Source organism: Dendrobates tinctorius, unplaced genomic scaffold, assembly GCF_039654945.1.
Source record: "Dendrobates tinctorius isolate UK_male_01 unplaced genomic scaffold, ASM3965494v1 ptg000383l, whole genome shotgun sequence".
NCBI lineage: Eukaryota > Metazoa > Chordata > Amphibia > Anura > Dendrobatidae > Dendrobates > Dendrobates tinctorius.
This window is the reverse complement of record NW_027362049.1, coordinates 852,679-879,196: the sequence shown is the minus strand read 5'-3', so window position 1 is coordinate 879,196 and position 26,518 is coordinate 852,679. Positions and strand designations below refer to the sequence as shown.

Sequence of the window (26,518 nt, the reverse complement as noted above, 5' to 3'; positions counted from 1 at the left end):
TTTGGCCATTTGTTATTTCAATTCTAATTGGAGAGATCAGTTTCCCACTGAAAGTAACCAATAGAAGTAGTAACTTTTTGGGAAAAAGTAGTCAGTCCCCTATGGTAATGAATTTAGTGACCAATGCAACATACAGTACAGAATAAAGAACCCACAATCTAAAAGAGACATTCCCATACATATAACTTCTCCTTGATGTCAGGAATAAGCGTTAGCGAAAGCTTCCCATTTCTTGAAAGCACAGAGTATGTAGGAAAACCTCATTTTTACCCACTGACTCAAAATTGAACATTATACCATGAAACGAAAAGATGGCTAGAATACTGGGATATTACATAAATTGCCGAACTTTTGGAGAAGAAAAGGCCGCAACAGAGTTACCTCTTCAATGCAGTGTCAAGAGGATGATGTTCATGTGTGTGCGGCTATAGTTCAGCCCCATTTCTTAAAAGTGCTAAGGATAGGCCATCAGAATAAAATACAATAAATATCCTTAAAGGGAACCCGTCACCAGGAAAACTATGTACAATATGCCCCATATTATACAGTAGGAAAAGTGGAGTAGATTCATATACATAGTGTTGTGAGAAAAGACTCAGTATAACATGTGTTTTCATCCTTTAAAGGGAATCTGTCACCCCTTTTTTCGAATATGAGCTGCCGGCACCGCCATCAGGGGCTTATCTACAGCATTCTGTCTCCGTCCGATGGGTATTGCGGTTCGGCGCCTCCCATCTTCTAACGGTGACGTCTTCTTTTCTGCCTGTCATGGCTCCTACGCAGGCGCACTGCTCTGCCCTATTGAGGGCAAAGCAGAATACTGCAGCGCGCAAGCGCCAGACCTCTCCCGGCGCCTGCGCACAGCAGGACTCTGCTCTGCCCTCAACAGGGCAGAGTAGTGTGCCTGCGCAGAAGCCACGGCAGGAAGGAAAGAAGAGGACGGCATCGTATGAAGATGGGAGGCGCCGGACCGGATGGCGACACCCATCGGACCAGACCAAACGCCGGGGTGACTATAATCTAACTCTTTTTTCTTATCTTTCAGGTTACATCGGGGGGCTTATCTACAGCATTACAGAATGCTGTAGATAAGCCCCTGATGGCGGTGCCGGCAGCTCATATTCGAAAAAAGCGGTGACAGATTCCCTTTAAGCCTCTGCACTTTGAGACCTTCAGTCCAGTGGGCGGTCCCATCAGTGATTGACAGCTATATCTTTATGCTGACTTCTACAAAGACAGCTGTCAGTCACTGATAAGACCGCCAACTGGACTAAAAATCACAAAGTGCAAAGGCTTAAAAGATTAAAAAGAGGGATTTTTGGTTCTTACCGTAAAATCTCTTTCTTGGAGCCTTCATTGGGGGACACAGAATACCATGGGTGTATGCTGCTGCTGCTAGGAGGCTGACACTATGCAAAAACAAGAAAATTGGCTCCTCCCCGGCAGTATACACCCACCGACAGATACCCAGTACCTCAGTTGGTGAAAAAGCAGTAGGATAGGCCACAGAACTTTAAACATATGTACAACCCAACAAGGGGCTCAACAAGCCCAACACGGTACAACAAACAGGGGAGGGTGCTGTGTCCCCCAATGAAGGCTCCAAGAAAGAGATTTTACGGTAAGAACCAAAAATCCCTCTTTCTTTATCGCCTTATTGGGGGACACAGAATACCATGGGACGTTCCAAAGCAGTCCCCAAGGGCGGGAACAGCAATAAGGAACAACGAACAAGAAGGGCTTAGGTCGGCCGGTGTGCCACCGCCGCCTGCAGAACCTTTCTACCAACAACTGCATCCGATGAGGCCTGGGTATGAACCCTGTAGAAACACACAAAAGTGTGTAAGGACGACCAGGTCGCGGCCCTGCAAATCTGTAAAGCCGAAGCCTGGTGACGCACAGCCCACGAAGCTGCCACAGCCCGGGTGGAGTGGGCTCTCACTCCCGGAGGGGGCCGCTTTTCCTGAAGTCGGTACGCTTCCAGAATGGTAGAACGAATCCAGCGAGCTATCATGGATTTGGACGCCGGAAACCCTTTCCGGCGACCTTCAGAGATGACTAGCAAGGAATCGGATTGACGAAAAGAAGCAGTCCTGGCGAGATAAACATGCAAGGCTCTGACTACATCTAGTTTGTGGAGGGACTTCTCAATAGGGTAAGACGGAGCCGGGCAAAAAGATGGAAAACGATATCCTCATTGATGTGGAAAGAGGATACGACCTTTGGGAGAAAGGAAGGAACGGGCTGAGAACGACCTTATCCTGATGGAGAATCAGGTACGGGGAACAGCTTGACAAGGCCGCTAATTCAGAAACTCTTCTGATGGATGTAATGGCAATCAAGAAAGTTACCTTCCACGAGAGAAGGGATAAAGGAATGTCCTGGATAGGCTCGAACGGCGCCTTTTGGAGAGCGCCAAGGACGAGATTGAGATCCCACGGATCTATCGGCGAATGATGCGGAGGAGCCACATGGGCGACCCCTTGGAGAAAAGTCTTAACCTGCGGTAAGGCCGACCAGCTCTCTTTGGAAGAGGATAGACAGGGCGGAGACCTGGCCCTTGAGGGTACTGAGGGACAGACCCGCATCTAAACCAGACTGGAGGAACCCCAGAATAGATGGAATGGAAAAGGACATAGGAAAGACTTTTTTACCGTCGCACCAACGGAAAAAGGCCTTCCAGCACCTATGGTAAATGCGGGAAGAGGCTGGTTTTCTGGCTTTGATCATAGTCTGAATCACCTGGTCGGACAAACCTGATTCTCTCAGGATCGCGGCCTCAATGGCCATGCCGTTAAATTCAGAGACTGAGAATTCTCGTGGTAAAGGGGACCTTTCAAGAGAAGATCCGGACGGTCTGGAAGCCTCGAGGGGACGTCCGCGAACATGTTCACCAGCTCCACGTACCAAGGGCGTCTTGGCCAGTCTGGGGCCACCAGAATCACTGGTACGCCTTCCGATTTGATCTTTTTGACCACTCGAGGGATCAAGGCAAGAGGCGGAAATAGATAAGGAAGTCGGAACTGGGACCACGGAATTACCAGGGCGTCGCAAGCGACGGCTAGAGGGTCCCTGGACCTGGCTACGAAGCGCGGAACTTTGTGGTTCATCCGAGATGCCATGAGATCGACATCTGGGGTGTCCCAGCGCTGGCATATCTGATGGAAGACTGAGGGGTGAAGGGCCCATTCGCCTGATGCTAGACCTTGACGACTCAAAGTCGGCCGTCCAATTTTCCACCCCTGGAATGTGAACGGCGGAGATCGCAGGAACGTGACTTTCTGCCCAGCGCAGTATCTTGACTACTTCCGCCATTACTTGCTTGCTGCGCGTGCCCCCCTGGTGGTTTATGTATGCCACAGCCGTGGCGTTGTCCGACTGAATGCGGACCGGCTTGCCGAGGAGGAGAGGCTGCAAGTGAAGAAGTGCCAGGAAGATTGCTCTGCTCTCCAGAAGATTGATGGGGAGAAGAGCCTCCTGTGGGTCCCACCGGCCTTGAGACATTTTTAGATGGAACATCGCTCCCCACCCTAGAAGGCTGGCATCGGTGGTGATGACTTTCCATTGAAGCGGAAGAAAGGACCTCCCTTGAAGAACTGACTCTGGCCTTGCCCACCAAGTCAGGGATTGTCTCACTCTGAGGGGAAGGAGAATGGGATGGTCCAAGGACAGCGAGGTCTTGTCCCAGGCCAAAAGAAGAGCCAAAAGGAGGGGACGAAGATGAAATTGTGCAAAGGGCACCGCTTCCATGGAAGCTACCATCTTCCCCAGAACCTTCATGCAGGACCGAAGGGGAATGGGGGTTGGCCGCTTGAGAAGTCGCATCCCCTTGGAATGAGCTGCAAATTTCTCCTTCGGAAGAAACACACGGGCTAGATTTGTGTTGAATTCCATGCCTAGGAAGGTCAGGAGCTGGGTGGGGATCAAAATGGACTTTGCATGGACTTTTCTTTGTTGATTATCCAACCGAGACGGCAAAGAGTGTCTAGGACTATCTGAAAACTCTGAAGACAGTCTTGATCAAAAGGACGTCAAGATAAGGGATGAGGAGGATCCCCCTGGAGCGGAGGATGGCCATGACTGTCGCCATCACCTTCTTGAAAACCCGGGGAGCGGAGGCCAGACCGAAGGGAAGAGCCGTGAACTGGTAGTGGTCTTCCTGAATCGCAAAACGAAGGCATTTCTGATGTTGCAAACACACAGGGATGTGAAGGTAGGCATCCCGTATGTCCAAAGAACAGAGAAATTCCTTGTGTTCCATTGAGGCTATCACCGACCGAAGAGACTCCATTCTGAAGTGGAGAATCTTTACGTGGCGATTGAGCAATTTGAGGTCCAGGATTGGCCGAAAAGAACTGTCCTTTTTTGGGACAACGAAGAGATTTGAATAGAAGCCTGAAAATCGTTCGTGTACAGGAACCAGAACGATCACTCCGGCGGCAAGAAGAGAGGAGACGGCTTGAAAGAATCCTGGAATGTGAGACCGCTGTCTTGGAAGTCGAGACAGGAAAAAGCGTCTCATTGGCGGAGACGCAAACTCGATCTTGTTGCCGGATGTGATGATTTCCCTGACCCAAGCGTCGTCAACGGACAGCCAGGCGTCCATGAAAAAGGAAAGTCTGCCTCCCACCCTGGAAGAAATTCCAGGTGGGGGTGACCCGCCACTTGGAGGCAAACCTACCGGACCGGGTACCTGACGACCTGGGGTATTGACCTCTAGATCTCCAGCGGGGAGCGGGTTTGTAAGATGGTCTTTTCTGCTTTCGCTCCCTAGAGGCGGAAGGCTGATCTTGCTGGGCAGATCTCTCGGATGACGCGAAGGGACGAAAGGGCCTAAACGGCCGGAAACCCTTTTTGTGATCCAACTTGGCTCCAAAGAGCCTAGAACCATGGAAAGGCAGATTGGTAAGTGACTACTTTGAGGTAGTGTCCGCATTCCATGACTTTAGCCAAAGGACTCGGCGTACGGCCACTATGTTGCTGTTAGCCCTTGCCACGCACCCAGGGGCATCTAGGGCGGCAGCCAAAAGGTATTTACCCGCATGATTAATTTGATCTGCCAGATCCTCCAACTCGTCCTGAGGAGCTGCTGCTAAGATGCCCCTGCGAAGAATCTTTGCCCAAGCAGAGATGACCTTTGCTACCCAGGCAGACGCGAAAATCGGACAGAGGGAGGCACCAGATGCCTCAAAAATTGATTTAGCTAGAGACTCTATTTGTCTGTCTGTTGGATCCTTAAGTGATGCCCCATCCGAGAGGGATAGGACCGTCTTTGAGGCTATGCGAGAGACAGGAGGATCCACTTCGGGGGCTTTGGACCATTTTGCGCGTAAATCCACATCAAAGGGGTACAGGACATCTAAGTACCTGCGGCCTGAGAAGTGCTGCTCGGGGTGCTCCCAATGTTTGGTCAGTGTAGTATCAAACTCTTTGTGGTTTGGGAAAGTTTGGGATGGAGGCCTTGCCAGCTTAGATGGAATAGAACATTCCTGAGATGGGGGCTTGTCTTGTTTAATTTCTAAGGTTTGAAAGATAGCTGAAAGGAGGCTATCGACCATATTCCGAGTTTTAGATATGTCATCTGCTTCTGAACTAGATCCCGATTGGGGATCCTCATCTGACCTAGTGTCGTCTCCTGAAGAGGGAGAAGGGCACCTGGGAGAAGCAGCCGGGCCTAGAGAGCTGGAGGACGAGCCAGAGAGAACACGCTTCCTACTAATTCTACTTGATCTGTCCCTCTGAAGGTCGCGGTCAGGTGCAGACGACTCACCTTGCGAGGCGGTCGGTGCACAGGTGGCTGTAGATAGCTGAGGCAAACGTTCTAGGACCTGGACCAGGGACTGAGACAATTTAGTCGGATCAGAGACCGACTGCGACATTGCCACGGCCCACTCTGGGAGAGAAGAGGTACCCTCATCCCGGGAATCTGTGTGCTCCTGAGAGGCTGACATGGCGGAAGGACTGCAGGACGGACAGAGGGGCGACGACTGACCTGAAGGCCACTTCTTTTTACAGCGTGCACAGGCGTAGTGAATAACGGTGGGCTTGAAAGAAAGTGCCGTTGAAGAGTTGAACATAGGTGGGATACGCCGTATGGCCGCACTAGATAAGATCAGGGACTGCAGAGGGGAGCCAATTTGCAATAAAGGGCTGAGCCTACCGAGAATCTGACGAGCAGCAGGACCCTGAAGTGTCCCCCAAGCAGCGAAGGAAGAAGAGAGATTCCAGTCAGGAAGCTGGCTGTGAGTTTGAGGGAGGCGGAGCTTGGCGCCGGGACGTGATTGGGCCATGGAGGCGGGGGGGCGCGGTAATAAAAAGATTGATGCCTCTGAAAGCAAAAGGAGCCCTGTAATAGGGTGGAATGGGCGCGCAAAAAAGGGCACCAGAAAGAAAAGGAGGAGCGCGTCCAGAGCGGGGATGCAGGAGAGAAAGTGAAACCGCTCTCCCTCCCCGCCTGGATCTCTAGCCTGCAATGGCCGCGGCGCCGATAGAGGTGAGCTGCGCCCCCATTGCTCTGGAAAAAACCTCCCCCAGTGATGAAAAGACCCATGCAGTTTATAAGCGACCGCTCCAGGAGACCGCTGATGCCTGTGCACGGCGGGGAGCACGGCTGTCAGCGAGGGAGGAGGGCGGGAATTTCAAATGTTGCTCAGACACATGCCGGCTGAAGGGAACGATCAGACTCTTACCTGACGTCCCTGAAGAGGATAACCGCCGGGGCCCTGCGTAACAGTCAGGCCCCTGGGAGAAGACCTCTTACTCTCTGACATGTCGAAGACGGCATTTTCTTGCTGGGAGCGAGGGAAAGCCTGCTGACCGCCGCCGTCTTCCTCTCAGCCCTGTCCCAGGAGAGGGGTGAGGGGTTGCTGTGGCAAGGACCGGCCACCCGTCATCCGCCCATAACACCGACTGGTGTTAGGGAAAGGTCCTGCCTGCGGTACTGAGAGGTGCGATGCGGGAAATCACCACACTGCTCGCTCAGTCGCCTGATATAGGAAATCAGAGTGAAAACTACACCCTGTTTCCGGATGTGAAGACCTGAAAGAAATAAGCGAGAAAAGATTAAAAAGATCGACAAATACCTAAGGAAATAAAAGGATTATTAACTGCGGATCTGAGAAGATCCCGGTCCACCTCCTACAGACACTAAGCACAAACTGAGGTACTGGGTATCTGTTGGTGGGTGTATACTGCCGGGGAGGAGCCAATTTTCTTGATTTTGCATAGTGTCTGCCTCCTAGCAGCAGCGGCATACACCCATGGTATTCTGTGTCCCCCAATAAGGCGATAAAGAAAACAGGTTATACTGCATCTTTTCGCAGAAAACTATATCAGTCTATTCTTGCCTCCTCCTGCTCTATAACATGTCTGCAGATTCGACTGCACTTTCATGGCTCCAGGTCTCCTTTAAAGGGGTTTTCTAGAGCAACATATTGATGACCTATACATACGATAGGTAATAAATATGAGATTGGTTGGAGCCAGACATGTGCCAACTGAAATCTGTTTTAGAAGCAACACATGTATGGAGCTGAATATCACAACTCTCTACATTGTTTATTGGTTGATGACAGTAATGAAGCTCATCTCCCATACACTTATAGCTTGTCTTATACTGTCAGCAGTGAAAAAGTCCACAAAGAGAATGAAAAACTTACATTATGTCAGAAGTTTAAAGATGGGGTTCTTAAAATCAGTGTGGCGAGTTCTTTATAGTTACAGAAAATCAAAACTGAGTAGATGTACATACCAGTTCTGTGGTGGTGTGCTGTGCAAAACCAATGGGCGCAATGCCATAGGTACCAATAGCTAGAAGAGTGATAAGGACATGGACAACTGTGATCCAATAAGTGAAATAAGGCCTAGAAGAAAAAAAGATCTACAAATTAAATATTGCACACTTCTTTAGTTGTTCTATAATCTTCACGAATGGAGACGACACAATGTGAGTCTAGATCATCTTCAAGTGCTGTGAGCAGAGTATGCGGTACATCCTGTTTGATGCAGCTTTACACTGCTCCCCCAGGCCTCCAGCTTTTAAGAGCTGACAGAAAGGAACCTTTCACAAGCAGGAGGCAAGAGAGACTGGCTGAAGAAGCTGCATCACATAGGTTAAGCTGAAACTCTGCAGTACAAGATGACAGCAGATCTATGTGATTAATCTATTACTGCCTACCATTAGAAAAAACTCAGAGCCAGTGCAACGTTATGAGAGAAAATTTAGGCTTCATTAGGCAATCATATCAAAGAATGAGAGTCAATCAACTACAACAGGTAAACAAAAGAGACACAAAAGAGCCTTTACGTTATTCATTAACAGCTTATTCTGCAAGAGTGCTTCTTCAGTTATCAAGAATGAACAAACATTAACATTTAGCTTTTAGTGAGTTAGTATGGAACGAAATGTATAAATTAATGGGATTGGCCAGTGAAAAATAGTTATCACCTATCCACAGAATGGGTGATAATGTGCTGATCAGTGTGTGTCCCACTGTTGGGAGCCAAACCAAATCGTAAAAACAGGGAATTTTCAACAGTTACAAAATGGAGCGCCTGGTCAGACACCCAGCTGCTGCTCCATTCATTCTCTATGGGGCTGACGGAATAAGCAGAGTGTAGCACTTGGCAGCCCCAAAGGAAGTAATGGAGAAGCAGTTACTCATGGTAAATCCTAACTAGGGTAAAAGTGTCCTGACGATCTCTGTGGGCCCCAGCGTTGGATTTCCACTGATCATCAAATTATCACATATCCTATAGGTAATAATTGGTTTTCACTAGCCAACCTCTTTAACCCCTTAACGACTGCCAATACGATTTTTAATGGTGGCAGTTAAGGCTACTTCTTCCTCAGCGCCGCTTTTTAACAGCGTTGAGAAATAAGGTTATAGCGCCCCTCAGCATCGGAAAGTCTCCGGGGTCTCTGCTACCGGGGGTAGTTGAGACTGCAGAGAACATGATTCGGGTTGGTTTTTACCGACCCCAGTGTTGCAATCACCGTTATTCACGAAACAACGATGACTGTAAAAATAAAAAAATAAAGTCAGATTTCCTATTCATTTCTCTGCCCTCTGATATGAATAAGCACATCAGAGGAGAGAGAAATGGGGTCCCCCGAGCTCCCCCGGTCCCTCCTGCTGACTCTCCTGGCCCTCAACGTCTTCTTCTGGGAAGAAAATGGCGGAGGCATGCACATTGCGCCCTCCGAGACCTGCCGGTCTGACACCAAGCAACAATAGGAGATTTTTCCTGATGGTTCATTTTGATCACTGTGATAGGGTCTAACACAGTGATAAAAAAAAAAGTAAATAAATCCCTCTTTATCACCCCCCTTAGTTAGGTTAAAACATCTGAATGTATCAGATGGTTCTCCAGGTGTGACATCATCCCAGTATTAGTGTTATGGGCTGTATATTATCGCCATTTCTTACCTGTGGCTGTCAATATGCTCCAGCTGAGTCTGCACTGTGCTGCTGATGCTTCTTCTGTAAGTCCTATTTAACCAGTTCCCCACCACTCCCAAGCCATAACGGCGCTTCTTCCGATCAAATGCAAAATGCTTGACCTGAGATGCAATACGCTTTCCTCTACATGGGTGGCCAGGCATGGTTGGAGACGGCCTTATCGATTCTTTCCTATCAGAAAATAGTTGACATTAACGCTTATTCAAGCAGCATTTTCATATTAAACTGATTCTATTGAAATATTTAGATATAAAAGACTATATAAAACATCTATTAATATAAATCTTTTTTCAACCAGGTGATTTTCTGGGGTTTTCTTCCTTTCCATCCAAGAGCCATGACTTTTCTATTTTACAACAGACATATGAGGGCTTGATTTTTGCAGGAAAAGTTGTAGATTTGATTGGCACCATTGACCATACCAATTAATGCACTGGGAAATGGGAGAAAAGTTCCATGCGTGGTGAAATTGCAACTCCTCCCCCCAACCTGCAGTTCTACAATTACATTTTTAATTCCGGTTTGGTAAAAATGACTTGTGACAATGATTCTACAGGTCAATATGATTACAGTGATATCAAACTTATATGGCTTATTTATTTAGGTCCTTTTTTTGTTTCTAAAGTTTTTTAGAATTTTTTTCAGAATTTCATAAACAAAAACATTGCTTGTGTCACTAGTTTCCCAAGATCTGTAAAGTTCCAATTTTCCTGTCTATGGGGCTCTGTGAGGGCTTATGTTCTGTGGTGTGAACTGATATTTTTACAGATACAAGTTTGGGGTAAGAAACGTTATCAACGCTTCACGTAGCAGTTTTTTTTTTGCAGAGATACAGCTACCTCCCCCAAAAAATAAATACAGATATATTTTAGCATTTATATTTTTTCTCCTTGCGGTGTTTTCCAATCATGTTGATCAATGTTAGATTTGGACAGATCAGAGTTTTACAGACACCGTGTGTTTTTTTTTTTTTTTTACCTTTAATGTCAGAAAAATGAGTGCTTTAAACTTGTAATCTTCTTTCCTTTTACTTTATTCTGTAGTCCCCTTGGGGAACTTGATTCTGTGATTGTCTGATCTGTATACTATACACAGCAATAGTATTCAGGTACATTGTGAAAATTAAGGTCTCCTATATATGCCCTGCAATCGCTTATAGAAGAGCCAAAGAGACTCCAGCAAGCAGCCCATTGCCTGGCAGAGAAGGGGGTGATCAGATGGGTTAGGGGTCTCATATGGTAATGCGCTTTTCAGAAAACATGGAGACACTTACACAGTTGTAATGGGTCCCTCTGATTTGTCTTCAGGAGTTGGCACGTGTGCTCTATAAGCTGCAGACAAGGGGGGAGATTCAAAGACATCATCGGGCATAGAGAATGCTTCATCATGCATGTCAACCTGTGCAAGAAAAAGAAAAAGTTAAATGAAGAAACTTCCTGGGTGCTTATAAATAACGGCTACCTGAAATAAAATAAGAAAAATGTCTTGCCTTACTGAAGAACGAGGAATCCAGAGTGTCTGGGGCATCCACTGTGTCCTCGTCCATAAAACTTGGATAAGCAAAGCTGCATTTCTGCCCAGCTTTTCGGCTGTGGGGGGTGTCTAGTATGGGTCGACCCTGGAAATATTCAAGCACAATATATTCAAGTACAAGATATAACCTCAGCATGTCACAGTCACATGGAGATGCAGCGTGTCTTTACGGAAATGACATAACACAGGCATGGATAAGATAGGTGATTTAAATTTTAAAGCGCTGCAGAATATGTTGGCGCTATATAAAGATGATTATTATTATTAATATAAGTAGAAATTCTGCACATTGTACCATACCTTAATAATAGCAGCTGCAGCACGAAAGCTCATGTGGGCAACACTTTCCCTCTTACGACGTGGTAAACGGGTGTACCCTGAACGTACGCTAGTGAAGGAGGTCAGGGACATTACTCCAGGAGTCACTGGGGTGACTCCTGTGTGAGGAGTTCTTGGCCGGTCCACCTCATCTGGATGTCGAAATGCACGTCCACGTGCCAGCGGGTCCACAATCTAAGTAAAAGATGAATAAAGATGACATCTTGATCTAAAACAGGGGCAAAGTCAGTTGCAGACACTTCATTCAGAACATTAACAGGTGAAATGCCTCATGGCCTTCACTTGGAGAAGGCGGTAAAATTCTAACTCGCTGGTCACTATGCAAGGGATAAGACCAGTGCCCGATGGACCCAATATACTCATCATGGGCTACATCATGTTAAGTGTCTGACCTATATAGGAAAGTGCTCCGTCATGCTGCCTTTTCTGGGGGGGGTCTACATGTACGGTCATTATTAGGCAGTATTGGAGGGTTATTATTCTATGATGGGGATCATTTCTGCACTGGACTGAATTGTTACAATGGTAAGTTTAGGTTTGCATTTTAGTGCAAGTATACAGCCTACCTTGGGTAGCCGAGAGGTGGCAGGAGACTCCGTCGCCTGGAAGGAGGGCGTTTCCTGGCTGGGCAGCTCCATATCCCTTTGGTATTGGGGCTTAAGTTTTCCATAACGGAGGCTGCAGTGACGAAGACTTTTGCGTTGCCACTGTTGTCTCTTTCCTTCCCAGTCATTGCTGACTCCGAACCACTGCGCTGTACCTCTGAGAGAAGAAAAGACGACAAGCTGTAGACTACTTTTCATACTACCCAACCATATTTATGGATACTCTTAATTCTAAAGGTTGCCCAAGGTGGTACAGACTAATGGATTGATGTTATTTTTGCAATGGAAGACATGGATTCCATTGAAATCAAGAAAGAAATCTGTAGAAAGCATGGACGCCCTGCATTCCCCACATTCTTCTGGATTATAAATGTTTCATCTATTTTACAATGCAGTAAGGGAATTTCACAAAAATGTTTCTTTTTTTTCTTCCCCTGAAATATGGTAAATATGATGTCCCTAGCATTCTTCTTATAGTGTGATAACAAATGTGCCCCTATAGTGTTAGCTGAGCAAATACATCTCTCTGTAGTAAGCACTTCTATGTGCTACACTGCCTTCTTCTAAATCCATTTACTGTTCACTTTTTCATGTAAAGATGACACTTTCCAAACTACAAGTCAGCAGATTAATGTACTTGTAGCAAACTCCCGGAGATTTACAAACTTAGAGGCGTCTACAAATGCGAGTGAGAATGGACAAAACGCATGCTGTGACTTAGAATCTGTACAAGAAAAAAAATAGGATTTTAAAAATGTACAACTTTTTTTAATTTTATATTCAGAGGTGATCTATGTTATATATTGTAAAAATGTTCCTTTAGACATGGATTTTGTAAGGATATGTAATGTTAATTACTTTCTTATGCTCTGAGAAAGTGATGTCTGTCTTCTAAACACGGGCCGGTCACCAGCGGCGCCATCATCCGCCCTTCTTGGTTCCTGCAGACTGACACTCTTTTGGTACAGTGGTTTGGTAAGTGGCTGGAAAAGACAACAGGAAAGTAAATATATCTTCCATCAAATGGCTTAAACTTATTTACATAAGTTATCAGCAAATGTCATATAGAAATAGTTCAGATCACAAGATTCTTGTCACCACTCCATACAGAGAAGCTGATTAGGGTATGTGAGGTTTATGTATATACTAAATTTATGTACATTTATACCACTCATATAAGCCAGATGTGTGTGTGTGTTGTGTGTTTAAGCACAGCACCAGCCGGAAGCTTCAAATGCAGAGAACAATTTTCCAGGAAAAAAGTATGAAAAAAAGAAACGAGAAAAAAAAACTGCACCAAGTTTAGAACCCATTGATCATCCATCATCATTTCATGTTCCATTAAATCATCACAATAGTCGTCCTTCCCTGCCGTCAAACCCTCGTCCTCCCTACCGTCAAACCCTCCTCCTCCTCCCTATTATCAGTGTCACCCTCTTCCTCCCTCCTCCATACCATCACTCTCCTCCTCTCTTCCATACCATCACCCTCTTTCTCCATCCTCAAAATCATAGTCTTCTTCTATCATTCATATTGGTTTTATACCCGTAACTGCTTGGCATCCCGCTCTGCTTCAGTTGGAGGGATAGTAATGGAGAGGTTTGGCGGTTTCCGGCTTTGTAGGCGCGAGTTGCTTCCATTCTTGTTTACAGATGCCATGTCTGAAAAAGAGGAAATATACATGTCAAGCCACACACATATTCATCTCTGAATTCTGTCCTGCCATGAGATCCCTGCAAATAGGCTGTGAGAGCAGTGTAAGCGCCATAAAGCAATTTACAGCCCGTCACTTCTGTACAAAGATAGTGAAATATTCATTGACGACCCTTCTAGATAACAGAGTACATATCTATGCCTTTACACACATAGTGAAAATGTCAACATCAGTATGTATTGTACAAAAATAGAAAGAAAAAAAAAAAAAAAAAAAAGGAAAAAAAATCCATAAGGGTGTATTCGATATTAAAAAAATGCAGTTAACCTATTAAAGCCTGCCAGCGGGCCTTTTAACAAAATCTGTTGAGGGTCCTTTGTAAAGAGTGATACTCTAGAATAAGTGCTGTATGGGTTGACCAAAGCTTGTACCCTGGAGCAGAAACACTGTGTCTAATTGAAGCCGAGCACCTGCTCTAACCCAGAATAATTAATAATTGGGTTCATTTACACCAATATGACAGAACCGTGTATACACAGTGCCATGCAGCCAGTGTGTGCACAATACATCATCTCCAGTGGGAGAGCAGATGGCAAAGTTTTTCACACATGAGTCAGTGAGTGGGAGCAATCAATGAAAGGCAGCATTCACAAATGTAGAGGGGAGAATGTAAGACCTTGATAAAGAGAGGCAACAAGGAGCCAAAAAGAGGGATTTTGGGTTCTTACCGTAAAATCTCTTTCTTGGAGCCTTCATTGGGGGACACAGAATACCATGGGTGTATGCTGCTGCTGCTAGGAGGCTGACACTAAGCAAAACAAGAAAATTAGCTCCTCCCCGGCAGTATACACCCACCGACAGGCACCAAGCACCTCAGTTGGTGAAAAAGCAGTAGAAGCAACCAAAAGCAATGAACATATGTACCAACCCAACAAGGGACTCGAAGACCCAGCACGGTACAGCTTAAACAGGGAGGGTGCTGTGTCCCCCAATGAAGGCTCCAAGAAAGAGATTTTACGGTAAGAACCCAAAATCCCTCTTTCTTTATCGCCTTATTGGGGGACACAGAATACCATGGGACGTTCCAAAGCAGTCCCGAGGGTGGGAACAGCAATAAAAGGAACGACAGAAGGAAGGGCTTAGGTCGGCCGGTGCGCGACCGCCGCCTGCAGAACCTTCCTACCAAGAGCTGCATCAGACGAGGCCTGGGTATGAACCCTGTAGAACCTCGCAAAGGTGTGCAAAGACGACCAGGTCGCGGCCCTGCAAAGTTGTGAGGCCGAAGCCTGGTGTCGCACAGCCCAAGAAGCCCGAACAGCCCGGGTGGAGTGGGCTTTCACTCCCGGAGGGGGCCGTTTCTCCTGAAGTCGATAGGCTTCCAGGATGGTAGACTGAATCCAGCGAGCAATTGTGGATTTGGAGGCCGGAAAACCTTTCCGGCAACCCTCAGAAATGAGAAGCAGGGAATCAGATTGGCGAAAAGAAGCGGTCCTGGCAAGGTAAACACGCAAGGCTCTCACTACGTCCAGTTTGTGGAGTGACTTTTCCAGAGGATGAGCAGGCGTAGGACAAAAACGATGGAAGGACGATATCTTCGTTAATGTGAAAGGGAGATACCACTTTTGGAAGGAAGGAAGGAAGGAAGGAAGGAACTGGCCTGAGAACAACCTTATCTTGGTGGAGGATAAGGTACGGAGAACGACAGGATAAGGCCGCCAGCTCAGAAACTCTCCTGATGGAAGTAATGGCGATTAGAAAAGACACCTGCCATGAAAGACAGAGGGATGTCCTGGATTGGTTCGAATGGTGCCTTCTGGAGGGCGCCAAGAACAAGATTGAGATCCCATGGATCTATCGGAGAATGATGAGGAGGAGCAACATAGGCGACTCCTTGGAGAAAAGTCTTCACTTGCGGTAAGGAAGCTAGATCCTTCTGGAAGAGGATTGCTAGGGCAGACACCTGGCCTTTGAGAGTACTGAGGGATAGGCCCGCATCCAAACCAGATTGGAGGAAACGAAGAATGGATGGAATGGAGAATGACAGTGGAAGAACCTCGTTATCGCTCCAACGGAAAAAGGCCTTCCAGTACCTATGGTAAATGCGGGAGGAAGCTGGCTTCCGAGCCTTGATCATGGTCTGAATGACCCGGCTGGAAAACCCTGAATGCTTCGGAATTGCATCCTCATCGGCCATGCCGTTACACTCAGAGCCTGAGAACGCTGGTGGTAACGAGGGCCGAGCGAGAGAAGATCTGTACGGTCTGGAAGCCTTCGTGGGACGTCCACGAGCATGTTCACCAACTCCGCGTACCAAGGGCGTCTCAGCCAGTCTGGAGCCACTAGGATGACTGGAATGCCCTCTATCTTTTTGACCACTCTAGGAATGAGGGCAAGGGGAGGAAACAGGTAAGGCAGCTGGAACTGGGACAACGGAATTACTAGGGCGTCGCAACCGACGGCTAGAGGATCCCTGGACCTGGCTACAAAGTGAGGAACTTTGTTGTTCATCCGAGATGCCATGAGATCGACGTCCGGGGTGCCCCAACGCTGGCATATTGGGATGAAGGGACCATTCGCCTGACGCTAGACCTTGGCGACTGAAGAAGTCAGCTGCCCAAGTTTCCACCCCTGGAATGTGAACAGCGGAGATCGCCGGAACGTGACGCTCTGCCCAGCGCAGCATCCTTGCCACTTCTGACATTACCTGCCTGCTGTGAGTACCGCCCTGGTGGTTTTTGTACGCCACAGCCGTGGCGTTGTCTGACTGAATGCGGACTGGTTTGCCTACGAGGAGATGCTGCCAACGAAGGAGAGCAAGGAGGATTGCCCTGATCTCCAGAAGGTTGATGGGCAGAAGAGTCTCCTAGGCGTCCCAGCGTCCTTGGGCCGTTTTCTGATGGTACACCGCCCCCCATCCTAGGAGACTGGCATCGGTGGTGAAGACCTGCCACCGAGGCGGAAGAAAAGACCTTCCGCGGAGAACTGACGCCGGCAATGTCCACCAAGTCAGCGATTGTCTGACACTGAGCGGAAGAATGGGGCGGTCCAGAGAAAACGAGGTCTTGTCCCAGACTGACAGGAGGAACAGTTGGAGAGGGCGAGAGTGGAATTGTGCGAAGGGCACTGCTTCCATGGAAGCTATCATCGTCCCCAGGACCCTCATGCAGGACCGAAGGGACTTGATCCTCGAGCGTTGTAGAGACTGGATCCTTTTGGAAAGGGTTGAAAACTTGTCCCTCGGTAGAAACACCCAGGCTAGATTCGTGTCGAACTCCATGCCCAAAAAGGTCAGACGTTGGGTAGGGCGCAGGATGGACTTCTCCTCGTTGACTATCCATCCGAGGCGGCTGAGGGCATCCAAGGTTATCTGAAGACTGTGAAGACAGTCTTGGCGGGACGAACCCTTGATCAGGAGATCGTCCAGGTAAGGGATGATAAGAATCCCTCTGGATCAAAGGATGGCCGTGACTGTTGCCATCACCTTCGTAAAGACACGGGGAGCGGAGGCTAGTCCAAAGGGGAGGGCCGTGAAGTGATAGTGATTGTCCTGAAACGCAAAGCAGAGGTATCTCTGATGCCGCAGAGAAAAGGGGATGTGGAGGTAGCCCTCCTGTATGTCCACAGAGCAGAGAAACTCTCCGGATCTTCACGTGGCGATTGAGCAACTTGAGATCCAAAATTGGACGAGAAGAGACGTCCTTTTTCGGGACTACGAAGAGATTCGAGTAGAACCCTAAAAACCGTTCGTCTGCAAGAACGGGAACGATGACCCCTGCGGAAAGGAGGGAGGAGACGGCCTGAAGGAACCCTGGAATCTGTGATCGCTGTCTTGGGGATCGAGACAGAAAGAAGCGACTGGGGGAGAAGAAAAACTCGATTTTGTATCCGGATGTGATGATTTCCCTGACCCAAGCGTCGTCGATAATGGATAATCATGCGTCTTAGAAAGAGGAAAGTCAGCCTCCCACCCTGGAAAGATTTCCAGGTGGGGGTGACCCATCACTTAGATGAAAGTCTGCCGGATCGGGAGCCTGAGGACCTGGAGGGCTGACCTCTGGATCTCCATCGGGGAGCTGGCTTATAAGAAGGCTTTCTCCGGTCTCTGGAAGCAGGATGCCGGTACTGCTGGGATGAACCTTCTGCGGGAGAGGAGGGGCGAAAGGACCTAAACGGCCGAGAAGCCTTCCTGTTAAAGAACCTCTTAGGGCGGGACTGGGGAAGGGAAATGCTCTTTCCACCAGTGGCATCCGAGATTCGCATTCCACGACTTCAACCAAAGAATGCGGCGTATGGCTACTATGTTGCTGTTAGCTCTTGCTACGCACCCAGCCGCGTCCAAGGAGGCAGCCAAAAGGTATTTGCCCGCATGACTAAATTGGTCTGCTAAATCCGCCAGCTTGTCCTGAGGGGCTGCTGCTGAAATGCGTTTGCGCAGAATCTTTGCCCAAGCTGAAATGACCTTCGCCACCCAAGCGGAGGCGAAGATAGGACAGAGGGGAGCATCGGATGCCTCAAAAATTGACTTAGCCAACAACTCTATTTGCCGGTCTATTGGATCTTTAAGAGAAGCTCCGTCCGGAAGGGAAAGAACCGTCTTAGAGGAAATCCGAGAAAACTGGTGGATCTACGTCGGGAGCTTTGGTTCATTTCGTGACTAGATCTGCATCGAAGGGATATAGTACATCTGAGTACTTGCGGCCTGAAAAACGTTTCTCAGGATGTTGCCAGTGAATGGCTAAGGAAGTGTCGAACTCTTTGTGATTAGGAAAGGTTCGAGATGGAGGCCTCGCTTTCTTAAAGGAAACAGGGCATTCCTGAGGGGGTGCCTTATCCTCCTTTGAGAGTTTGGAATATAGCCGATATGAGACTATCTACCATATCCGAGTTCTAGCTATGTTGTCCGCTTCTGAGTCAGATCCAGATTGGGAATCATCGTCTGACCTAGGATCGTCTGTTGAGGATGGAGACAAGGAGCGTAGCCTGGGAGAAGCGGAGGGACCCTGCGAACTGGAAGAAGAGCCAGACAGGACCCGCTTCCTAGAGCCCCTACCCGGCTTGTCCGTCTGAGGGTCGCGGTCAGGTGCTGGCAACTCACCGTGAGGCGGTCGGCGCACAGGTGGCTGCAGATAGCTGGGGTAACCGCTCTAAGACCTGGACCAGAGATTGAGACACTTTCGTGAGATCAGAGACCGACTGAGACCGCCACGGCCCACTCAGGGGGTGGGGTGCTCTCAACCCGAGGCTCGGAGTGCTCCTGAGGGGCAGACATGGAGGAAGGGCTGCAGGATGGACAGAAGGGAGACGACTGACCTGATACCCACTTCTTTTTACGTCGCGCGCAGGCGTAGTGAATAACGGTGGGTCCTAGAGCAGAGAGCTCCTGCAGGATTGGGCATATGTCAAAGGGGTAGAAACACTGCCTGATGTGGAACTGCGGATGGGAGCTAATTCTAGCGTCAGCTGAAGCAGCGCCGAGCCTACCGAGGATCAGGTGCAGAAAAACCAGCGGTGTCCCCCAGGAAGAAATCTTGTGAAGAGAGAGGCAGGAAGAGACGCTAGCGATGGGCGGGGCTTAATCGCCAAGCCCTGATTGGAAGAGGACCGAGGAGGGGGCGCGGTAAATTTCCCACTGACAGGGCTGAAGAGAAAGCAGCCCTGTGCTATGCTGTAAAAGTGCGCGAAGAAAGCGCTCACAGGGAGAGGGGAGAAGCTTTTTTTTTTTCTTTTTGAAAACGAAAGTGAAAGTGCTCCCTCTGCCCTCATGAGCGACGGCGCGCCCGGAGCAAAGAAACCACAGGGACAGAACCCACAGAGACCGGGAGGCCACAGGGATAGGAAGGTCACAGGGACAGGGCAGCCACCGGGTAGGATGCTGCCTGTGGAGGCCACCGCTGAACCCCCCGATGATAAGCGCATCTAACAGCGCTTAGGGAAAACTGGCGGGAAATTCAAAAAGGGGTACTGATCCTGATAGCGTGGTGCAGGGCTGTATTTTAATACAGCGCAGTACTGGCTGTAACACTGCAGGGCTAGGGTCCATATTTGAGAGCGGGGCTGGAGGGGACATCTGGATCCGCTTACCTGACGTCCTTGAGGAGGATGACCGCAGGGGCCCACGATAGCCTGCAGGCCGCTGGGAGAAACGATCCTCAGTACACGCACTATGTCCGTATGGTGCAGAAGACGGCCATGGTAGGGGAAACGTCACCGCTGGCGACTGCCGTCTTCCTCTCAGCCCTGTCCTGGGAGAGGGGTGAGGAGGGTACTCGGCTAGGACCGTCCACCGTTATAAGCCCATAGCACCCGAGGGTGATAGGGGAAGGTCCTGCCTGCGGTCCTGAGAGTTGCGATGTGGGTGACACCACACTGCTCGCTCAGCCGCATTAATAGGGAAAGCAGGATGAACTCACATCCCGTTTCCTGATGCTGTATCTGAAAAAGAAAGGGGAAATCATTAAAAAAAAACACAACTAAAACCTGAAAAGAAAGGATTAAATGCGGATCTGGGGAGATCCCGGTCCGCCTCCTACAGACACTAAGCACAAACTGAGGTGCTTGGTGCCTGTCGGTGGGTGTATACTGCCGGGGAGGAGCTAATTTTCTTGTTTTGCTTAGTGTCAGCCTCCTAGCAGCAGCAGCATACACCCATGGTATTCTGTGTCCCCCAATAAGGCGATAAAGAAAGCTCAATACACCATGCCCTGTTGCAGGGAGTTTGAGGTAAAAGACCTCTCAGAACTAATTTATAATGCAAATCCAGAGAGAGAAGAGCAGAGGGTAAAAAAAAGGCATAATAAACAGGGAAAATGACCAAAAATACCTGTCAGCTGTGGGAGTTTGAGAGAAAAAAAGGAGTTGAAAATGTTGACTAGTCCAAAGGTAGGCCATGAGAGGCCTCACCAACCTGCCCAACTTAGACTGATGGTGTACACCCCCCCCCCCCCTAAGAAGTCTGGTCAATCTAGACATCCAGGCGTGGACCTGCCCATTGGACTAGTCACCTCACCACTGCAGCGTTTCAGAGTGGAACATAGATGCTCATAAAAGCCGGCCTCTTATTCCTGCCATCTGCGGTCCGGGCTGCTAATAGCTACCGGTTACATTGGCTCAAATCATCATTGGTCAGGAGATAACCAACTTGTGCACTACTGCTTTTCAGCTCTGCCCGCATTTGGGCAAAGCATACTGTGCATGAGTGAGATCCCATTTGACTACGCACGCGCGAAATCTCTAAGCGATCTGCGTTATTCACATCAAGGAATGCGTACAACAAGCAGAGGAGATGTGAAGTGAGGGAACCGAAGCAATGCCCATCAGACTGGGCCAAACATTACCATACAGCATGGGAGCAATAAAACAAAGGTTTTTATGGGTGATACATGGGGAGTCAGGGGGTTTCAGAAATAGTTGTGGAACGCATAGCGGACACTCAATTAACTGATATTTTTAGCTGGTAGGTCAGAAAAGTGGTGACAGGTTCCCTTTAAATGTTCGCTTCAAAGTTCACATAAAAAAAATTCCATGTGAACATACCCCAAGAACTGGATAAGCAGAACAGTGGAATGGTATAGTGACATTGTATCAGGATCTGCTGAAATGATGATTCATTTACAGTAAATGCAGTCAGCTACATTTCACCAAGATGTGATATAGGGAAAAAATTATATATATATATATATATATATATATATATATATATATATATATATATATATATATACATATATACACACACATACATACATACATACATACATACACACACACAGTAGGGGATACTCGCTTAGCCGCCACAAAACCAGATCCGGCACGGGTTTTCCACAAAACAATCATAGTCCCTTCGGTTTATTCAGCATCATAAACCATCACAGCAACAGAAAACAGCATATAATCAGCATAGCGTCCATTACAGAGTTTCCCTCCGTTATCCTGTAGTCATATAAGTTACGCACTGTTCAATGCGCAGGCTTCCTAGCCCCAAGTTCTCTCACCCTGTCAGGGTTTCCTCATGCTGCTTCACCATGCTGCACACGTTCATTCCCTCCAGGGAACTAACAGGCACACGTCGCCATTACTCACAGCCACTTCACAGGCTGTTAGCCAGGAAGCCCCATCTCAGCGGGACCTTCCACACTGGACCAACCGGGTCCCAGCATTCACCACATGTGACCTACCCTGGCCACCTTATACGGTCCGTAGTCACACCCACCGGGTCACATGGCTATTCTCTCATCACTGGTCCTTGAACCATTCATACACTTTTATCACAACTTACTTGAACCCACCCCCTGGGTGGGTTTGTAGGTAACTGGGTCACCTGTCTCCCCAGTTACCTGGAGACTTCTCCCTGACACATTGAAACAACACTTCAGCAATATCATTGTTGATCAACACACACACACACACACACACACACACACACACACACACACACACAAGTCTCCATCTCAAGGCCACCTGTTGTAAGTTCATTGAGTTCTCCTTCCAGGCTCCCTCTGGTGGTAACAGGAGGTTGTGAGGCTGATTTAATCAGTAGAGATCTGCCACCTGATAATGAGGATGACGATTGGACCTCAGGAATCTCAGATTGGATTTAAGACAGCCGACGCCCTACTCTGGTGCCGGTGATTCCTTCTGCTTGTCAGGTCTTGGTTCTCAGCTCTGTTCCAGTCATCTCAAGCTAAGTTTCTCTGCTAATGTTCACACTTGATTTTGTTGTTCTATTCAGTTTTTTGTATGGTCAGCCAGCCCCGGCTGGGCCTGTGCTGAATTTCCACTCTTACTTATCTGTATTTGCCAATTTGCTTTTTGTCCCTTATTAGATTGGCCTCTTTTTGCTCTGTCTCAGAATATTTCAGAGTGCTGATATAGTGGGAGAAGTCTAGTGACTTCAGGGTTAATTTTGTTATCAGAAGTGTTGGACATTATTTTGTAGGGTTTTGGGCAGATTGCAGACAGTGTCTCTCCTTTCCTCTCCTTTCTAGTTAGTTTGGGCCCCATCGTTTGCTCAGCCTATTTTCCTGCATATGTTTGTGTTTCATCTTGTTTCACCGTCAATACATGTGTGGGGGCTGTCTATTCCTTTGGGGTCTGCTCTGGGGCAGTTAGTTTTCCCCTTATCTTGCTTTAGGCTTATTTAGTCCTCCGGCCGTGACGAGGCGTCTAAGTTCATCGTAGGTACGCTCCACGGCTGCTGCTAGTTGTGTGGTTAGGATCAGGGATCTGCAATCTGCATAGTTACCAACCTCTCTGGTTTTTCTGGGCTTAGCATGTTTAGGCTTTTTCCTCCTCGGTGACCCATTCATAACAGCCACCCACCTTGAGATACACAATGGTCCTTCAGGATTCTGCCACTCATCCTCTCTTGGGACATCCACACAGCGCCCCCTAGCGGACACAGTGGTCACTACACCACATACCTCCCCCTTTGTTCAAACTTGTAGGGTTGAACACACATTACACCAGGATCTAGAGACCGGGCACTCATTACACCTTGCCCCACAGGTCGAGAAAACTGTCTCCATCTGTCATACGGCCTCATCTCTACGTTAGGCCTCCCCCGCCCCCAGCGGTCAGAATACCGGCCCTGATCTTTGGCCCTCCAGTTACAGTCTGTCTGCGTCATCAGACACTGTCTATTCACCACCCTCCTACAGTGCGCTTCGTCACCTGACCTTTCTCCCACTGACCGGCTCTCCCGGTTGGTGCGGTCATCAGTCTTAATCGGGCCTACTGTCTGGCCTGAGTCTGACCCATTCAGCGTCTCAAGGAACTAATGTCTCTCAGCCTTGTACGGCCCGTCGAACTGCCACTGGCTGACATTCTTCGGCCACCTGCCATGTCACTACTTGGAGGAACCGTTCGGGTCCTTACATCTTGGGTTGAAGGCGGCCACCACCTGGTGTTCCGTGCCTCTTTATTGATTCACCGACGGTCCCGCCTCAACTGCTCAATCTCTTGCAGGTACCCCACTCGATACTCTACGAGCATCTGAAAGTCTCTCAGGCTCTCCGCGGAGCCAACCACCATGATGGGAATTCTACCCACTTCACTGGATACCTGGTCATCATCAGGAGGGATCCTCACCCTCACCACACCGGAGACATTCACAAGGTCTTGCATTACCTTCCCGGATCTTCCAATGATTCTTCCAATCAGAGCTTTGGGTACCGGAACCACATCTTTCCGCAAACCCAGCCGATCCATAGCATCCTTCGCTAACTCTAGGCGTCGAGCAGCCTTCATATTACTCCGCCTGACCAGCTGTTTGGCGTGGAGACATTGTAAATGCATCTCTTTCAGGACAGCTACCCGGTTTGCAGTATCTTCTCTGGCTGATATTATCACCAACTGCAGAGTCTCAGGTGCCCAGTGCACCTTACACGCCTTGACCGCCTCTTTGAAAGCCTCATATACACCTTCCTCCGCACAGGCTTCTTGCATGTCTTCGGGTACCTCGATCACAGATTTAAAGGTCGTGGTCTTGCTCTCTTCCTGGACAAAAGACTCTGGCTTTACCACGGACACTTCTCTCACTACAGTTGACCCGAACGGGTGACTGTCTTCTTCCGTTCGTTGCTTTATCTCTTCACGACCCTTTGCCAAGATGGATACTGGCAGTTCTGTCTTGTTATCACTCGCGCTCACCCACGGTAGGTCTTCGTCCAACTTCCTCTCCTGCCGAAGACCTTTTACTACTCCTCTGAGTTCTTCCATCTCTTCCCTAAGGGTCTTGTTCACGTTTTGCCACGTTGACAGGTGACCTCTGAGCTCCAAGACTTCTTTCTCGAGCCCCTCCACCCTGTGCTCGGCCATTTGTCTCAGGAACCTTTCTCGTTCGAGATGTTCTTCCACTGTCTCTTTTATCAACTGTATCTTATGGTCCTGTTCTTTTTCGGCCATCACATGTCGCACCACCACTTCTCTAATTATATCTTCAACGGGTACCACTGGGTCAGCCCTATCAGTCGAGTGAACCCTCCAGTCACCCTCTGACCGTGTGTCTAGTCTAGTCGTCTCATCTCCCAGCCCACCATCCGTCATGTCACGAGACGTCAGGTCCGTACGTTGGGCAGACATACCTCTTCTTCCGGTCAGTTCTACCTCTGACCTATCCACTTTAGGAGGCGTCACCGTCTCAGCGTCTGCTGGCCCCAAAGTCGAAACGTTTCCATCATCCAACCCTACGTCATCAAACAAAACAAAGTCCCGGCCCCTCTCCAAGGCATAGACTAAGTTAGGTGGTATCCCGCCCCCTTGGCACTCAACGCTATGGGACGGGTCAAACATTACTCTGTCTACTGCATAGTTCACCATGACCCCAAGTTTACAGCGAACCTGGACCATTTTCTCGGTCAGCCAGAAAGTGAGCAAAGTTTCTGTCAGAGTCACCTGACGGAGTCCAGCCGACCAGGGACTCTTTTCCGGCGCAACATCACAGTACACACCTGCGGCCCATCGTTACTATCTGGAAAGGATATCCCACATTCTGACCAAGTCATACACACACACTGCGGTTCCCTAGACATACCCACTGAGGTATCCAGTGCTGTTATTTCTTCAAACTCAGCCCCTTTCTGGACCACCACCCCACTTTGGGTCGCCGCCCCCTCCTGGGACTCCACCCCAATTTGGGACTCCACCCTGATTTGGGTCACCGCCCCCTTCTGGGACTCCACTCCCTTTCAGGATCTCCCCATGTCCATTATACCGGTCTTCTCAGACCACAGTTCACACCACACAGTTTGTGTCTCTTACGATACCACACAAGTCCTTGCTGGCACCACCACAGCTCCTGCTGTCACCGATCACCAACACCACCGGCTGCTGTACTCACACAGCTGCTGGTGTCCTCTTCGTAACCCCGCCGAGTTACAGGAAGCCGCTTGTCCCCTTCGTAACCCCGTCGAGTTACAGCAAACCGCTTGTCACCTCCTTGACTCCCACTGAGCCACTGCAGGCTGAGTCGAGAAAAGAAGAAAAAAAAAAAAAAAAAAAAAAAACACCACCACCACACAAAACTCACATGTCCTGTCTGTGTGCTATTCAGGACGTTCCGTCTCCTCCCGAGAACGTCCAACACACAGGGCGCACCGGGTGCTATTCAGGGAGCAGACCCTCCTCCCAGGGTTTCCCAACACACCGGCCTCACCAGGTCCAGGGCTCAGCGGGTGCTCTTCAGGAGACTGCCCAACACTCACGCCTCACCAGGTCCAAGGTCATACCACGTGCTCCAGGGATCCGATTCTCCTCCCAGAACCTCCCAACACTGACCCTCCAGGACCTTGCTCACTGACCCAGGTCAGTACAACACAAACACCTGTCCGTTACCTGTGTCGGCCACACAGGTCCTCGGGTTCCTCTTCTCCGCAGAGGCACCCTAGCAATCACCAGTCTCTTTCTCCTGACCTGCTGTCAGTATATCATACGGCTTTCACAACCGTCAGTCCTCCTGGCTCAGCGTTGCCAGCACTGCAACATGCGCTTTTTGGAAACCGTTGTCCTTAGCAACCGAATTTTGCAGTCCTCTTCCGTTGCTCCCAGCAACAAGGCTACAACATTGCCCATAGCTTTCTTCACCAATTGTGAGGTAGCGCTGTCATTCAAGTAGGGGATACTCGCTTAGCCGCCACAAAACCAGATCCGGCACGGGTTTTCCACAAAACAATCATAGTCCCTTCGGTTTATTCAGCATCATAAACCATCACAGCAACAGAAAACAGCATATAATCAGCATAGCGTCCATTACAGAGTTTCCCTCTGTTATCCTGTAGTCATATAAGTTATGCACTGTTCAATGCGCAGGCTTCCTAGCCCCAAGTTCTCTCACCCTGTCAGGGTTTCCTCATGCTGCACACGTTCATTCCCTCCAGGGAACTAACAGGCACATGTCGCCATTACTCACAGCCACTTCACAGGCTGTTAGC

At 48.8% G+C, this 26,518-nt stretch overlaps 1 protein-coding gene across 4 annotated transcripts in view; it reads right to left on the bottom strand.

Moving 5' to 3' along the window:
- RHBDF2 (rhomboid 5 homolog 2) overlaps positions 1–26,518 on the bottom strand; it is a 125,002-nt gene that overhangs the window by 17,611 nt on the left and 80,873 nt on the right. For all 4 annotated transcript variants that reach the window (XM_073563154.1, XM_073563157.1, XM_073563155.1 and 1 more), the window contains exons 3-10: positions 13,484–13,599; positions 12,797–12,921; positions 11,900–12,095; positions 11,295–11,507; positions 10,951–11,079; positions 10,735–10,859; positions 9,429–9,632; positions 7,751–7,862 (exon numbers count right to left, since the gene is read on the bottom strand). In XM_073563154.1, the coding sequence (XP_073419255.1) occupies positions 7,751–7,862; positions 9,429–9,632; positions 10,735–10,859; positions 10,951–11,079; positions 11,295–11,507; positions 11,900–12,095; positions 12,797–12,921; positions 13,484–13,597 (1,218 nt within the window). In that variant the 5' untranslated portion in view covers positions 13,598–13,599. The remainder of the gene's footprint in view (positions 1–7,750; positions 7,863–9,428; positions 9,633–10,734; positions 10,860–10,950; positions 11,080–11,294; positions 11,508–11,899; positions 12,096–12,796; positions 12,922–13,483; positions 13,600–26,518) is intronic.